The following is an 18,226-nucleotide window of genomic DNA, read 5'->3' on the forward strand; positions in this document are numbered from 1 at the left end:
GGAAGGGGCGCTGTCCACACCACCCTCGCACACCTGTCTGCCTCCGGTCCACCCTGCCCCTTGCTCGGGGTCCACCCCTCCGCTCCCTCCCCAGCGCCCAGACACGGCCCCCGGCTGTCGCCTCCTCCTGCCCGGACTCCACGCACCACGCCCCCACGCCCCACCTAGGGCTCGGCGGCCCCGCCCGCGGCTCATTGGCCTTTGCCGCTGGCCTCGGCCCCGCCCACACCCCCGCGCTCCCCGGGCCGGTGGCCGGGCGGGCGCCCCCACCCCGGGCCTGCTCCCCCCTCCCCCGTGGCCCGCTGCACTGTGGGTAGGCGGCGGCAGCACAGAGGCGCGGGTGGCGGCAGCCGAGCCGGGCTGCGCGCGCTGAAGATGGCTGAGAAGCAGAAGCTCGAAGGGCGGGTGAAAATCGGACACTACGTGCTGGGAGACACGCTGGGCGTCGGCACCTTCGGCAAAGTGAAGAGTTGAGTATGCGCCCGCGGCCGCTGCGCCGGGCTGTGCCCCTCGCGGGAGCGCCGGTCGAGCTGTGGGAGCCTGGGAGCCGCGAGCGTGCGGCGGCGGTGGCAAGGGCCTGGCGGCAGGTGGAGCGGCCTCGGGAGGGCGGCGGGCGCCACTGGGCACCGCCTGGCCCCGCAGCGGAGGCTGGAGCCGGGCAAGAGCCGGCTGGAGAGGGACGGGCGTCGCTGGGTCCAAGGACAGTGCCGCCGCCTATCCGCTGTTCGGCAGCGAGGCGCTGCTCCCTCCAGGACCTCAGTGCCCTGTGCTCCGGAGCCGGGGGATTGTGCCGCTCGGTCAGGTGCCCTTCCAGCTCTCAGACCGTAGGGATAGGACTGGGGGGGAACACCCGTTACGGATGGTTTCGAGTTCCCATTTCGTGTCAGGTGCAGGTGTAATCCTCACCTTGAGAGTGACAGAACGGGGACCCCTGCAGGGTTTGGACTGTGCCCAAGGTCACACAGAAATCTGCAGAACCAGGATGAAGTGTAAAATGTCTTCCAGTTCTGGCCAGACTGGAGGTCCCTGCCATCCGGATTTTTTCATGCTCCGTGGCTTTGGGTGGGTGGGGCTGACTGGAGGGGAGGTCTGTCTGCTGGGCGAGCGAAAGGCTGGAATGCAGCTGGGATCAGGAGTTAATCAGAATTGCGGAGTCTGGGGGTTGGTTGGCCTGTGTACAGTGAGTGGTTCTGGGAGGGCTTCTCGGATGGGGGAGAAAAAAGGTTCCTTGGGGTTGGACCTTGGAAGGTGTGGGGCTGAGGAGGCCAGAACTGCTAAGACAGATTCTGCTGAGATCTGTTTTTATTGGTGCTAGAATCGCATGTTGGGTGTAGAAAAACAGGCTGCTGTAGAAAAAAAAAAAATTATTTATTTATTTATTTTTTTACTTCTTACTAGTTAAGTATTAAACTTTCCTTTTTGTTGTTGTTAACAAGAGTCACATGGGATTTAATTAATTTGTCCTCTCTCCAGAACTTGAGCCAGCTTATTAAAATACTCTCCTTTTGATTGTTGCGAATCCAGAATTATAAGTAATATGTTGGCTCTTTTTTTTTTTTTTTTCTTATTTTTTTCTGTAGAAATGTTGGATAGGCAGTCTGGATATTTTATTATGAGGCCTCTATTTTCTTTAAAATTTGACTTTAAATCTTGTCTGTTAAATAGAAGAAACATATTTCTGTGGCAAGGATCAGCTCTTATTCAACATATATGATACCCCTTGGTTTGTTCAGAAAACACTTACTAAGAACCTACAATATGCTAGGGACTGTTGTAGCCAATGGGGATACAGCAAGGAGCAAAACCAGATTAAAATTTCTTCTTTTGTGGAATATATACAGTAAAGTAGAGGAAGACAAACAATAATCACTATATGTATGAGAAAACTATCAGGGAAGGGAGCCTAAGGAAGTTTATGAGGATGGCAGTTTTCAATGAGGCCTCACAGATGAAGTGGTATTTGCTTGAAGACCTTAAAAAGTGTAAAATTCTTTGAAGTTCCATTAAGGCTGTGAAGTTCTGGGTTATTTTTGAAAGATCTTATAAGAAGGGTGGATAGTTAGGAGAATGTATGTAGACTGAATATAGGAAGATCCATGGATTGGATTAATACTTGAAATGTTATCATTAAATATCACTTTTGAGGACTTTTGTGTTTCAACATCATGCAGTTACACAAGCAAATGGTGTCCTTGCTATCTGGACATGTGCAGGATATATAACTTACCCTATGATCTTCCAAATTGCGTTAAAATTTCAGTTTATTTTGTAAAAATTCTTCAATGGTAATCTGAACGTAGATTGAAACATCCATCTAATCAACTGGCCCGTTGTCAAAGCACAGCTTAAATCTCTTTTGTATCTACTGAACTACTCTTAGCTGCTTCCAGGTACTGACTCGTTAAAATATAGACCAACAGAAGGTATTTTGATTTGTGAGAACTCCTTTTCCCAGAGGACCCCTGTCTGATTAGCAGCCATTTGGAGGGGTGTTGCTAATACTATGTTAGAGCCTCTCTAAATTAGACTGTGGTTTTCCCATCCAAAGTTAGAATTAATACAATTGTTTGTTTAATATAAATTATAGAATTTGCTACAATCTAAGGATACTCATTTAATTCTTCAACAGACAAGAAACAAAAGGACATGCCTTTTAAAAACCAGCTTTATTGAGGTATATTTTACGTATCATAAAATTTACTCATTCCAAGTGTACAACTCAATGATTTTTAATAATTTTACCAAGTAGTGCAACTTTCAGCATCGATCACTTTTACAAGATTTTCATCACCACAGCAGGATCCCTCAGGCCCTTTCCTAGTTAATGCTCATTCCTACCCTGGCCCCAGAAAACCACTAATCTATTTTCTGTCTGTATGAATTTGCTTTCTCTGGAGACTTATAAATGGGATCATTCAGTATGGAGTTTCTCATGTCTGGCTTCTTTGACAGTGTTTTTGAGGTTCATGCATGACATAGCATGTGTCAGTAGTTTGTTCGTTTTTATTTCTGAATAATATTCCAATGTGTAGATATGTTATATTCTGTCTATACCTTCACAAGTTCATGGACATTGTTTTCAGTTATGGGTTTTTACAAATAATGCCACCACAAACATTCATATGCAAGTCTTTGTGTGGACATATGTTTTCATATATCTTGGTTAGATAACTAGGAATAGAATTTCTGCATCATATCATAGTTTTATGTTTACCTTTTTGAGATACAGCACACTGTTTTTCAAAGTGGTTTTATACTCCCACCAACAAGGTATCAGGGCTCTCATTTCTGCCACATCCTTGACAGCATTTGTTATTGTCAAGTTACAACTTGAACTAGTTTTTACGATATTCTAATTACTGTATATGAACTTGATTTTATTTATTTCCCAGGATGATACTGAGTTTGGTACTAGATTCATTTTACAAATGAAGAAATTGAGGATCAGATACTTTAAGTAAGTTGCCCAAGGTCACAGTGATAGTAAGTGGCAGAATTGGCAATCAAATTCAGGGCTCTCTGACTCCAGAGTCTGTGCTATATGGAATGTAAAATTAAAATGCATGGTACTTGGGTGACACCCAAAAAACCTCAGAATTTATTTATTAAAAAATTGTGTATTTATTCTTACATGTTTAAAATTCAGTCTTCAAAGTACTCTCTATTGAAGCATTACACCTACCAAGATGTTTTTTTCCACTACTCAAAACAGTTTTCGAACTCATCAATTTTGATGCCTTTTAGTGTTTCTGCTGTTTTTGTTTCATCTCTACCACATTGGCAGAATGTTTCCAGTTGAGGACTTTTGTCTTTGGGAAACAAACAAACAAAAAAGTTGCTAGAGGCGAGTTTGGGTGAATAGGGAGGGTTGGGGAATGGGGTCATGCTGTTTTTAGTCAAAAACTCCTGAACACGCAGTGTGGTGTAGGCAGGTGTGCTCATAGATCAACCATCATGAAATGGCAAATGCATTGAAAGAGTCTCCAAAAAAAAAAAAAAAAAAAAAAAAAACCCACTGAAGTTTAACACAGCCTCTCACAACAACACCAGCTGTTACACTGATACAGATGAGTTCCTAGAACTCTCATCTAGTGGGGAAAGCCTGTACTACAAGGGATCTGCCCTCCAGAAGATAATTCCAGGTGTTTTGGGGTCCCTCCTTGAATGTTATCTTGTAAGTTTCAAGTCTAAAAGGATATAATTTTACATGTTCATAGTTTATTTATCAAGGACTGGGAAAATAAGATTTAAATATCTTTAGTTCACATTTAGAGAAAATGAGTTTTTTGAAACTCCATATGTGTGCTTAAAATTTATATTTTTATATTCCCAACTTTTATATCTCAGTCCATTCTATTTATGAATGTGCTGAATCCTAACAATTTTAACCCAAATTTATTAGAACACTAGGTATTTCAGGGTTTTTTCTTATTATAAAAGTAACCTTGACTAAGATTACTAGTAACCTTTAGTAATCATACTAAAGAGAACTTATAAAATGATTTGATGTTCTAGAAAGAACATTGATGTCAGAAAGCATTAATTAGCCTTGGATTTTAATTCCATTGCATTACTAGTTATATGGCTTTGGGAAAACCATTAAACTCCTCTGTGACTCTTTCCTCATTTGTAAAATGGCAATAACAACACTTAGCCTACTTACCTTCTAGAATTTTTATGAGAATTAAATGAGTTGAGGTACATAAAAGGGCTTTAAAAAAGATAAATTGTCATACAAATGGCTTTTGTGAATAAGTTCTGCACCCTGTATGATGTGGTGTTTGCTGTGTTTAGAAATAGTTTCATTTCTGATATCAACCTTGAGACAGAGCTGTAATAATCTATCTGTCCCTATATTTTGGATGCCTACATTGAGGAAAGTTCTAAATGACTAATTTATTTGTGCTGTATCATACTTAATGTTCATATTAAAATACAGTATTCATTTTGGGTAAGTTATGGAATTTGTTTTTTCACAGGTATAGGACATGAATAAAATAAGAATGAAGTGGAAATAATAGGGAATGTTTACATAAATTACTAGCTGAACTGATTTTAGTTTAGAAATAATGGAGCTATATATTTTTTCAAATACCAGAAGATTAGTGTTTGAATCAAAATCAATTCAGTCACTTCTCTTAAACAGTTAGATAAATGATGTGCTATTTAGATTTTTTTTTTTTTTTTTTTTTTTTTTGCGGTTACATACCATATATATTTCAACATAGGTAATTTTGTCCTTAACTTGTGAATGGCTTTTATTCATTTTATGAAATCAGTTGACTGACTCTCAGAAGATATTTCCCACAGGAAACAATGTTATCAATGTGGATAGATTCAGAGTAAGTCCAAAAACGCAACATAGTATATAGTATAGAGAACACTGGATTTGGAGGACCTGGTGTGGAAATTTTGCTATGTTGTAAGCCAGCTGTGTGGCCTTAAGCCAAAGTCACCTGATCTATAAAAAAGAGAATAATACCTCCTGTTCCCTTACACTGTCGTGAGAAGTACATGAGAACATGTAGAAGATACTCAAAAGTATTTAACTCTGATGTACTTTTATGTACTTAGGATTTGCTGTGTACTTAAACTCATTATGGCTGAACTCTGAGGATAATCTGTGATCTGGTTCTGAGACCAGAAATTTATTTGATGAGGGGGAAGAAGAGTTTATGATCTTCTGTTTTATTTTTCTCAGGTCATCACCCTCTCCTGTACACCACCTGCAATGCATCTATACAAACACTGTAACATACATATTCCAGACCCCGTGGTAGCAGTTAGAACAAGGAAAGAGGCAAAAACTGGGAAAGGGAGGAGAGTGTGACAGCAGCTGGCAATTTTCATGTATGGGTCATATTTAAAGTTGTGTCTCATTAAAGTAGAAACAAAATAATAAAGTTCATTTTTTTTAAAATACAGAAAATACAGACTGATCTATGAATGCCCTCCTACAAACTTTGTCCTAACATATCTATGTAAATTAGAAAGGATTTTTGTAGTTTTATCATATACTGAGGTAATTACCTCAGTTCCTTGGACTTTTTCCCTTTCCCATGCTGACACAGCCTACTTTATCTAGGTTTGTTTGTTTGTTCTTTAACACAACAAATATTGACTTATCTTGTGGGCCATGTTAGCTTTCCTTAAGGCACTTGGTATTACTGCTTTGTAATGGTAATACTGCCCCATTTATTTTTGAGATTCTTGTGGTTTTCTTGATGATAGAAAAATGCTTTGTAGAGAAAGTAGTTAATTTTTAAAGGTAAACAGATAATTTAATTTGATTTAGCAGAAGATCTAATTTCAAATCTTGTAAGAGCTAATGAGTGAGTGGGTGGTACAAGGCCTCTAAAATATTGAATGTGTTATAAAAATGAGAGTGAATCTCCCTAGTATATTTATTAGATGCAAATGTAAAAGAAAGCACCTTGAATAGGGTTGATTAGATATTTACCTATTATTTAAGTGATTGAAATGCGTATGTAAAGCAGTGTGTTTATTCTGAAATGTTGTGAACCACTTTATTTTTAGTATAGTGTTATTAAGGAAAGAATTTCAGGCAGCTCTTATCTCTGCTAATAATAGAAACCTTCTTCACCCCTTCAAGGGAACAGTACTTTTGCTTAAGTAGTGTCTTATGTTTAAAAATGTTTGTCGCTGATACATTTTACTGTATTTCTGTTGGTGATGCCTTTGTTTTTAAAGTCCTAATAATTTTTTATTTGTTCTTAGAGTTTTAAAACTACATTTTATATGAGTAAATATAATTATCTGATCTTGCTATATAATGTGTCTTAGTCTGAATGCCAATGCATCAGTTTATTGAAATACCTTTTTTCATAATCTTTTTTATTCATACTATCAGAAACACCATGAGCAATATGTTATTACTTAACATTTCTGTATTTCTAAATTACAAATTCATTACAAGGTAGTTATCTAGCTATCAGAATTGAAAATAATGGAATAAAAGGGATGGGGGAGATAGAAGAGGGTAAAGAGGGGATAAATGGTGATGGAAGGAGACTTGACTTGGGGTGGTGAACACAATATATACATTATACAAATGATGTGTTATAGAATCGTACACCCAAAACCTGTATAATTTTATATAATGGAATAAAATAGCTTAAATATACCATACAGTTTTCTAAATTCTTACTTGACTTGATAGGTATCATGTGTTAGTTGTTTTTTTCTTAATGTGTTTGAGTAAACTATATTGTTTTATAACTGACTTCAGTTCTCCCAGACTCAGTTAATGAAATGATAGATATATACTAAGCATTTACTGTGTTGAGTTGTATTGGATTGTAAGCAGATATTTCCACAAGTGTTAAAATGTGGCAATGGTATTACAAGAGATGACTTATTAATGTAAAACAGTGGAAGCTATTCACAGAATTTACTTAAATGCCTGACATTTGAGTTCAAAGTCAAGTATGATATGATGAATCCGCATTTTAGCCAGATTTACACCAGACCCCCTTAGTGCTCTATGAATTCAGATAGTATAACAGTTATATTATATGCTATAAATTTGATTTCAGCAAGAAATGAGACTTGGTGTATTATAGTAGCTTTGTGGATAAGATGGAGCAATGTGCTGTGAATGGCTTATTGCTGCTCAACAGCTGTTACCAAAGAAGTTGGGTGTCTAGAAGTGGTACAGTTTGTACCACAAACTAGTGAGATCCTGTCATTGAGATGTTTACTTAGAAAATGGATGGTAATGTTTCACGATTGAATGGAAGTTGGGCATAGATAGATAATCTATAAAGTCCTTTTTAATCTTAATATTCTATTATTGTATATACATTTTTCTAGTGTAATTAACTTTCATATGTGACCATAACTTGTAATTTGTATCAAATCAACCTTAGTCAAGAACAATTAGGAAATACAGAGAAAACGTAAAAATCTGTTTGAAGGCAGCCAGGACTTGAGTGGTCAAGATCCCTGTCAAAAGAAAAATGCATTAGAGTGAGCCTGAAATGTGTTTGGCTTTTAAGTAGTTTGCTAATGTGTAATAATAGTAAATATAAGAGTCTGAACAGAGAGCAGTGGCTAAGGGCAGAAAAGCTAAGCAGGGTTTAAGTCCTGGAGACTTAAAACAATTTATAGCTTATCAAGGAGGAGGTCCCTAGTAAACAGTTGCATTTTTCATTGCAATTCCCTGAAGACTGAAATTCTTCCTAGAATCAGCTTAATCCTAGACTTATTAAGATGCTCTGTTTTCTATATTTATTCTCTGGAGGAAAATTAAATCAGCTGGAGCCCATAAAGTTTTTCACACACAATGCTCAGCATTCCAGTAGACAAAACTAAGACAACAGAAGCAAACTCATCAATGATTCAGATATTAAAGTTATCAGACATGAAGTTTAAAATAACTTGAATCAATATGTTCAAGATGGAACATTTTAGCAGAGAAGTAGAGTCTATAAAAAATGATCAAAGGAAATTCTGTAACTGAAAAATATAATAATTTAGTTAGAACTATGGGTCGTTTAACAGTAGATAATATTCTGTTGAAGAGAGGATTAATGAACTGGAAGATAAGCTAGAAAAAATGTATTCAGCTTGAAGCCCTGGCCAGGTAGCTTAGTTGGTTAAATGGTTGTCCTGGTACGCTGAAGTTGTGGGTTCGATCCCTGGTCAGGGAGCATAAAAGAATTAACCAGTGAATGCATAAATAAGTGGAACAGCAAATGATGTCTGTGTGTGTGTCTCTCTCTCTCTTTCTCTATCTCTCTCTCCCTCTCTCCCTCCCTCCTTCCCCTTTATTTCTCTCAATAAATTTAAAAAATTTTTTAAATATCAAGACTGAAGCATAGACAGACAAAATGATGGAAAGAAGGTGTAAGAGATATATGGGAATGCAGTGAAAGTTGAACATGTGTATTATTGGAACCTGTAGAGAAAAAGTTAACTGAAGGCTTAAGTTTTTCTCTCCCTCTGTGAAAAAAGACCTCAGGTATATCTTATTTTAATACAGTTTCTCAAATATTATTTTTAAAAAATCTCTTTTACCAAACACCACTATTTATTGTGCAAATGGTCTGTGATTGGAGAATTACACCTGGACTGGAAGGATTATGAAGAGACATATTAATACTGTAAGGACTACATTTCTACTACTTTGTTTTACCAACATAAAATTTGTAGGGAAACGGACTTCCAGCTTCCCTTATGATGGCTCTTCTAAATCAGTGCACCCCTGGTGAAGAGCTTAGAAGTTTCATGAATGGGCAGTTTAGTGATGTGGTTATTGTTCGAGACTTATGAATACTGGAGTAAACTGTATTCATGCATGTGGGTTTCAGCCCCACAACCTAATCTGCCCTGTGTGATAAGGGGTTTGGGAAGCAGCAACTGGATATTTTGAGGACTCCTGATGAAGATGTATTTGATTCTACCATATTCATATGCTCTGTTTGCATTCCTAAATGCTTCTAAGAAGCTAAATAAAATTGGTGTTGGATTACTGCCTATTGTGTTCTGTTAATGTGAATGTTGTTTTGAACCAAAGACATTGATGATCATACAGAAATGGTACTACACAATTCCAGAATGGGAGGAGCAACTGAATGGGATGAAATAAATATTTGAAGAGATAATGGCAGAACATTTTCCAAAACTGATTAAACACATCAAGCCACGTATTCAGAAGCTCTGTGAATCCCAAGAAGAGTAAATACATGAAAACCATTCCCAGGCACATCATTGGAAAACTGCTCAACACCAGTCCTGTTTGAGGCTTTCTTATGCTGGAGTGGAGTATATCTATCTCTGCAGAGATGGGAGAAAATGTTGTAAACATTTGAGTCCAGGGGGTGACAAAAGATTATACTGAAAAGATAGGCAATACCTAAATATGTATTACAGAAATAGTATATGCATAATCTATAAAACTATATGAAGCTTTTAATATTCTATTAATCAAAGTACCTCCTTATTTCAGTTTTCCAACTGATTACAGAACCTACTATGAGTAGAGGATAGGGTCTGTCTTCCCAACATCAGTGTTCTTTGTGGCTCCCAGAAACTCCGTCAACACCATTATAAAAGTTTCTTGAGTCTTTCCTTTGCTTTTTATTTTAATCAACTTGCCATATCTGTAACTGGAGGGTGTACAGAACACTAATCTTTTTTTTTTTTTCCTACGGAAATATTTTATAATGTATGGGTGCTGGTCAAAAGCAATTACCAGTGGAAAGACAAGTGTTTCTAATCCTGGAGTCTGCAGATAAGGAGATTGTGCAGTTGGCCGAGGACTTCAGGGCCTAAAACTTATCCATGCTCTTTCCTCACTTCTCTCACTTCTGCTCCCAGACTTTTCCCCCTACTCCCTAAACTTAGGGCCAGTTTGAAAATCTCATTGTAAGATGGTTAGAACTGTAACAGGGACCTTTTAACTAGGGCAGTAAAAAATTTCGTTGTAACTGGAAGAGCTATGTCTCTTGCATCTCAACAAGGAATTTGGAGTCCCATTCCCCTCAACACTAAATCATTATTACATATGGTGTTTAGATTCTATAGTACTTTTAATATCATAGTGTTATTTTAGATGTTACGAGTTAAATCTTTGGTTGGGAAATCAGAAGATACAGTATAATTTAATCAATAAGAAATTAGGCTTCACAGGGTGCCCTGGGCAAGACACAGGTGGGGGCTGACCTTGGCCTGCACCACCCGGGAAACCCCAGGGCCAGTGCACCCAGTGGACAGCTACAGACCCTGTTGGATCACCGCCACCCTGCCCCTGCACAGCTGATCCTCCACAGAGGGCAGAGATTGGTGGTCAGTGGTCACAGCCAGTCATCGCAGCTGATTGGCCTGGGTAAATCCCTCCCATTGATCTGCCATCAGCGACCAAGGCTCAACTGTAAGAGGAGGGTGTACTCAGCCCACATGAAGGGTGCACCTCCAGTACCCAGCTCGGGTGATAGTCATCCTTCCTAGATTTGTGGGAATAGCAATAACTATCCTTAAATAGCCCCCACTACCAATGTCCCTGGAGCTTGTTACCGAAGTTTGTGCATGGTTCTGAGAAAGGTCTGGATTCCAAATTAAATTGTGTTGCTACTCTGAAGGAATATGCCCATCTCCTTGTAGTCTGTCCTATGTTTTCACTTGGAGAGTCTTCTGAGCAATTTAGTGTACATTTTTATAGCCTAAATTTTAAGTCATACCATCTCAAATACACCCTGAACATTTTGAGAAACTTCTTCCAGCTATACTCGGTAATATGGTGATAGACTTGATTTTACTTATATAGGTTAATGATTTCCTGGCAGCATAGCATTATGAATGCTGTATCCCAATATGATATCTTTTCAATTGCCAAAAAAGTTACTTACAAAAAATTTTGTACCTAAGTGGACTTTGTATAGGCATACAAAATACCACATGTAACAACTACTAGTCTTATGGAGCATTTGATATTAAACAGATTTTTTTTTTTTTTTGGACTAAAGCTTTCTGTTTCCTGAAATAGTTCACATGATTATATAGTATGTCTATAACCCTATAGCAGAAGGATATTTTGACAGCTTTTTGTTTGAGCCTAGAAGATAAACTTATTATATTTCAGACCGAAATAATCAGTACTTTATTTTTAATTGTTTCTTTTTTTTATTAGATATAATAATTTAATTTATATGACATTAAAATTGAATGAGGTAAAAAAATGCTAGACTTTATTGGGAATGATATTGAAAATTTGAAAAATTATAATCTTATCTTTTTGCAAAACAGTCATGTATTTACAACTACACAATGAAGCTATATGAAATCCTGCTTCTTGTGCATCAAGAAAAATGTGTCAGAGCTGGAAAGCATCTGGAAAATGGCGACTAAAATCATCAAGAGACTAGAGTGGCTTAAAAGACTTACACTGTCTGTGTAGAATGATCCTTGGGGATGTAATTAGAAAAATCTTAAGAGTTGGAAAGGGAATTAGGCTTGATCTAGTCCAACCTGTTACTTGATGCAGGAATTTATCTTATGGTAATTCTGACAAATGGCTCAGCTTCTGCTGTTTAAATATTGGATGGTGTGCACTGCTGTGTTTAAATCCCAGCCCTACCACTTTATAGCTGAACAACTGTGGGCAAGTTCTTAACTTCTCTGAGCCCCATTTTCCAGGCTTACTATTTATTGCTAGGAGCTCTGTCTCTGGCAACAGACAAAGACTACAAGGGACCTGACCTCCAACCCTGTACTATCTAGTTTTGAGAGAGGAACTGAGAATCAAGTAAATGTTAGTTAGTGTTACACATTCTGTGAAAAAAAGTATACTGAAGGTACGTACAGTAGTGATATTAGAAAGGGAATTTTCAGTATAGGCTGTAGTGGTGAAAAAGGCGGTGAGTGGAGGTTTCACAGGGCAGTTGACTCTATTAGTTGAATTTCTGATATTCCCAGTTCTACCTTTAGAACAATATGAGTCAGTTTCATTCTTTCTTCTATGTGACAGTTCTTTACCTCATCAAGTGCAAAACTCTAAAAGGAGTGGATTGGGTGGGTGTGGATTGTTTTTCCATCCATAAATTTAGGGTACTGTTTGTAATTTTTCTGTAATTTAGGAAAAACAAGATGAACTACTAATGGGTGATAAATTTGTAGAAACTTTTTAATCCAAGAAATTATATGGGCTATTAATTATAATTTATTTTCATTAACGCATGGATGGTAGTTCAGCAAAACTGTAAATTTCAGCAAGTTCAAGCCTTTTGAGATTTAAAATGCTGTGAATAGTGTATTATTTAGATTTAGCTGTGAATGACAAAAATTTTCAAAATAACACTGGCTTAAACAAAATAATATTTTGCTGTCCTGTAACAGTCTGAATAGGCAGTTCAGATAGTTGTCACGCCTGATGGGGTCAGAAGCATGGACTTATTTCTTCTGTTGCTCCCATCTTTTTAATCCTGTCCTCAAGGTACAAAATGGTGGCTTTGGAATTTCAGGCTTCAGGATGGAAGAAGGGATGAAGAAGAAGCTGCTAGGGACATTTCTGCTTAAATTCCATTGGCCAGAACATAGTCACTTGGCCACATCTAGTTACAAGTGATGCTAGGATGCAATCTTTACTCTGGATTGCCATGTGCTCGGGTGTAATTTGGGAGTTTTATGTCTGGAAAGAAGAATGGAATAGATAGTGGGGCCCTAGCAGCATGACAGAACTACTTTGTCCACTACTTAATCCCAAGTACCGAGTATAGTACTTAACATAGTAGGCATTCATTAAATAGTTGTTCCAGGAATGAATGTTCCATAGTGCTTCTGTCAGAGTAGGTATTGATCTGAATATTAACGTATATACATGATAAATCATGGCAATTTGTCCATCCTTGGTGTTTTTTTAATGTTCTCATCTGTGTTCCCCCTTCACAGATAAGGTAGCCCTAACAGTCTTGAGACAGATTTAATACCATATAAAATTTATTTCAGCTTTATTGCTGATGTTTTCCCCTCCACTAAATAGAGGCCTAGCAACCCTCTTTTTCATGATGTCTTTGATCAACACAGTAAAATATTTTTAGATTGAATAAATAAATGGGAATAAAACTTTGATGAATGCAAGCCTTTTCTTTTAATTCCCTAGAAAAGTTTATGGCTCTAACACACATGGGAGAAATTCTTAATTTTAAATCTGTTTATATTACAAGATTTTTAGGAATATCCTTTGGGTGTCAGGTGGAATGTGACTATGAGACAATAATTTATATTTAATTATAACTAAGTACTTATTCACTTAACAAGTTATTAAGCAATAGACGCTAATGTAGCTCAGCAAAATGAGGTGGTATTCTTAATCCATTTGATTGTTGACATCAGATACACAATTAGCTTATCAGTGTGCTTAACTGTTTCAAGGGATAATGTCATTTCTTTTCCATTATTTCATGTGGAAAAATTTCTTTAGGTATAAAGATAAATGAGGCAGTTATTTTCTCAGATACCATAGACAAAGTAATACCTTTAAATGTTTTAATTTAATTAAATTTTAGCTTTACTGAGGCATAATTGACAAAATTTAAAGATATTTAAAGTATATGTCATGATTATTTTATATATATATATATATATATATATATATATACACATTGTGAAAGGATCCTTCCCACTAATTAACACATCCATTACTTCACATATTTATATATTTATATATATATATATATATTTGTGAGAATATTTTCTACTCTTTTAGCAAATTTTAATTATATAATACAGTGTTACCAACTCGAGTCACCATGTTTTACATTAGATCTTCAGGTTTTATTTATCCTACAGCTGAAAGTTTATGCCTTTTTACCACCTCTCCCTATCTGCCCCATTCCAGAGCCCTTGGCAACCACTTTGCAACTTTATTTCTATGAATTTAACTTTTTTTAAAAAGATCCCACATTTATATACATTTGTATACACATTTTTAACATACAGTATTTGTTTTTCTCTTTCTGGCTTATTTCACTTAGTATGATGCCCTCAAGGTCCGTCCATATTGTTGGAAACAGGATTTCCTTCTTTCTTATGACTGAATAATAGTGCACTGTATGTGTATATACCACATCTTCTTTATTTATTTATTCATTGATGGACACTTAGATAGTTTCCATATCTTGGCTCTTGTGAATAGTGCAGATATATTTTTGATATCCTATTTTCATTTCCTTTCAACAGCTATCCAGAAGAGGAATTGCTGGATCATATGTTAGATCTGTTTTTAACTTTTTAAGGAACTTCCATACTGTTTTCCCCAGTAGCTGCACCAAATTACATTCCTACCAACAGTGTATGAGGGTTCCCTTTTCTCCACATCCTTTCCAACACTTGTATGTTATTTTTTTGAAGATAGCCATTCTGACAAGTGTGATACCTCATTGTGGTTTTCATTTGCATTTCCCTGATGATGAGTTGTGCGTGCTGACCATTTGCATATCTTCTTTAAAAAAATGTTTATTCCATTTTTCTGCCCATTTTTAAATCAAAGTTAGGATTTTTTGCTATTGACTTGTGTAAATTCATTATATATTTTGGATATGAGCCCCTTATCAGATATATGATTTGCAGATGTTTTCTCCCATTCAGTAGGTAGGTTGCCTTTTTATTGGGTTAATGGTTGGTTTCATTTGCTGTGTGGTTCTTTAGTTTGATTTAATCCCACTTGGTTATTTTTGCTTTTGTTGCCTTTGTTTTTGTTGTCAAATTTTAAAAAGTTATTGCCAAGACCAGTGTCAAGGAGCTTACCCCATCTGTTTTCTTCTAGAAATTTTATGGTTTTAGGTCTTAAATTTAAGTTTTCAATCCATTTTGAATAGGTTTTTGTGTAACATGTAAGATGAGGGTTCAGTTTCATTCTTTTGTGTGTAGCTGTCCAGTTTTTCCACCATTTATTGAAGAGACAGTTCTTTCTTGATTGTGTATTCTTGACTGCTTTGTTGTAAATTAGATCACTATACATGCATTGGTTTATTTCTGAGATCTCTATTCCATTGATCTATGTGACTTTTCATGTCAATACCATACTGTTTTGATTACTGCACCTTTGTATTATTGTTTGAAATCAGGCAGTATGGTGCCCTCAGCTTTGTTCTTCTCTCTCAAGATTTCTTTGGCTATTCAGGGTCTTTTCTGTTTCCATACAAGTTTCAGCATTGTCTTTTTCCTATTTCTGTGAAAAATGCTGTTGGAGTTTTGATAGAGATTGCGCTAAATCTGTAGGTTGCATTGGGTAGCATGGACATTGTCACAATATTAATTATTCCAATCAATGGGCATGGAATATCGTTCCATTTATTTGCCATCTTTAAATTGATTTCTTTCATCAGTGTTTTATAGTTTTCAGTGTATAGATCTTTCACATCCTTGGTTAAACTTATTCCTAAGTATTTTATATTTTTGATGGGATTATTTTCTTAATTTCTCTTTCTGATAGTTTTGTTAGCATATAGAAAGAGGAAACTAGTTTGGTATATTGATTTTTATACCCTGCAACTTTATCAAATTTGTTGACAAAGTAATACTTTATAATACATTATCATCATATTATTTTCTGAGTAGAATTACTCCCTTTTTCATTACATTGTTTTTCAGTTTGAGCATATGTCCATTTAAAGCAAAACACTTGCCCTGGCCAGGTGGCTCAGTTGGCTGGAGCATCTCTCCCATACATCAGAGGGTTGCGGGTTTGATTTCTGGTCAGGGCACACCTAGGTTATGATTCAATCCCTGGTTGGGGTATGTACAGGAGGCAAACAATTGATGTTTCTTTCACACCCGTTTCTCTCTCTCTCTCTCTCTCTCTCTCTTCCTTTCTCTCTAAAATCAATAAAAATATGTCCTTGATGACGGTTAAAAAACAACAACACCCATCTATTTGGCTGTTAGAATCCTTGGTGTTACTTCTTTGATCTGGAAAGACCACGTATAGTCTCAGGATACAGTAATTTTAATTATTTAATGGGGACAGAAGAATTAAACATTTTTTCCTCTGTTGTATAGATGAAAAGATTGCAGCACTGGTTACCTTTATTGATGCTATCAGGGATTTGAGGGGAAAGACATACTTGTTAGGCCTCCCAGGCAAATATTCGGGTATTATAAAATTCTCAAAGGTTAGTAATAAACAACTCAGGCACCAGCAAACAGTTTTGGTTATCTTAATTGAGTGGAAGTTCCCTGAAATCAACAGTGTTTTTCTGGCATCCTGGAGACGTATTTTGTAATGTTACTAAGTGAGGTTGCTTGAACTTAATTTTTCCCAATTTGTTTTATATGCAGGGAAGGGAACTTTCAACCTTTATCAATGATTTTGAGATGATAATTTGTTGTTTGAAAAGTTATACAGGTCAGAATAACCTCCAGTGTGACAAGAAACTCAGTTCTGTCGAGGTTAGCCCATTTCATACTTGGATTGCTCTGACTGAGGGTATGTTTTGTTGTGATTAAACATGCTGCCTATGAACTGCAGTCAGACCGTTTGAGATCACGTGTTGTGCTACCACTTACTGTGTCAGTGTGGATGAGTTATTTGTTTAACTTCTCTGTGTCTCAGTTTTCTCATCTGTACCATGGAGGATGATAGTATATCATAGAGTTGTGGGGTTGAGAGAGCAGGGCATTTAGCACTTAGAATAATGCTGTGTACATAATAAACAATAAATGTCATTGTCACATATCATTGTTAATTACATATATGCAATAATGATTTGAAACTTGCCTCCAAGAAATATTTAGGAGAGACTGTCACCTGACTTCTTGGCTTCTAGCATATAGGTTGTGTGTGACCAAGTGAAATAAAGAACATAGGTTTGGTGGAGGAAGAGCAGGATAATGCTGAGTTTAGTTTTGAACATGTCAAATTTGAGGCGTTCGTGGGATGCTAATCTTGAAATATATGAATTTAAACAAGGAAGCAGAGTGAGTGGCATATGGGTGGTAATTAATACCATGAGAGAAGAATGAGATAACTTTTAAGGATCTACCTTGGCCTAAGTTAGAAATGTGGGGACACTAACCTTTATAGAACAAGCAGAGACCATGAAAGAAACCATCTGAGAGTTAGTATGGGGATAAAGGGAGAGCAATACCACCAAAAAGAGAGAGTGATCAATGTTGTCCAGTGTAACAAAAATTACAGTTGGCCCTTAAACAACATGGAATTTGGGGTGCTGACCCCTGCTCATAGAACTTTTGACTCCTCCCAAACGTAACTACTATTGAATGGAAACCTTGCCAATAGTATAAACGTATTTTAACACATTTTGTATAGTATATGCATAATTTGCTATATTTCTTATAGTAAAGTAAGCTAGAGAAAATAAAATATTAAGAAAATCATAAGGAAGCGAAAGTTTTTTTATTTACATTTATTTACAGTATTTATTTAAAAAAGGAAACCTATCTATAAGTGGACCCACACAGTTCAAATCCATGTTGTTCAAGAGTCAACTGGACAGTAATCTGAGAACTGGAAAGTATAAATGACTTGAGAATTAATGAGTCTTTTGTCACCCTTTGGTTTTAGTAGAAGAGTGGAGGCAGAAGCCAAATAGTGAATTTAGGGATGGTGATAGGGGAGGAAGAGAAAGGCAATAAATGCAGACTACTGTTTTCAGAAATTTTGATGAGACAGATCTCATCGAAAGTAAGATACAAGGTAAACGGAAGACTTTTGGGGAAGGATGAGATATTGGTAGGCTGAGAAGGA

General features: G+C 36.9%; 1 protein-coding gene across 1 annotated transcript in view; it reads left to right on the forward strand.

The window, feature by feature from the left end:
- The first annotated feature begins 320 nt into the window (after nt 1–320).
- PRKAA2 (protein kinase AMP-activated catalytic subunit alpha 2) overlaps nt 321–18,226 on the forward strand; it is a 59,512-nt gene continuing 41,606 nt past the window's right edge. Inside the window, exon 1 of the mRNA XM_090269537.1 lies at nt 321–469. Coding sequence (XP_090125663.1) covers nt 376–469 — 94 coding nt within the window. The 5' untranslated portion in view covers nt 321–375. The remainder of the gene's footprint in view (nt 470–18,226) is intronic.

Source organism: Furipterus horrens, unplaced genomic scaffold (assembly GCF_987537825.1).
Source record: "Furipterus horrens unplaced genomic scaffold, mFurHor1.1.pri manual_scaffold_3, whole genome shotgun sequence".
Taxonomy (NCBI): Eukaryota; Metazoa; Chordata; class Mammalia; order Chiroptera; family Furipteridae; genus Furipterus; species Furipterus horrens.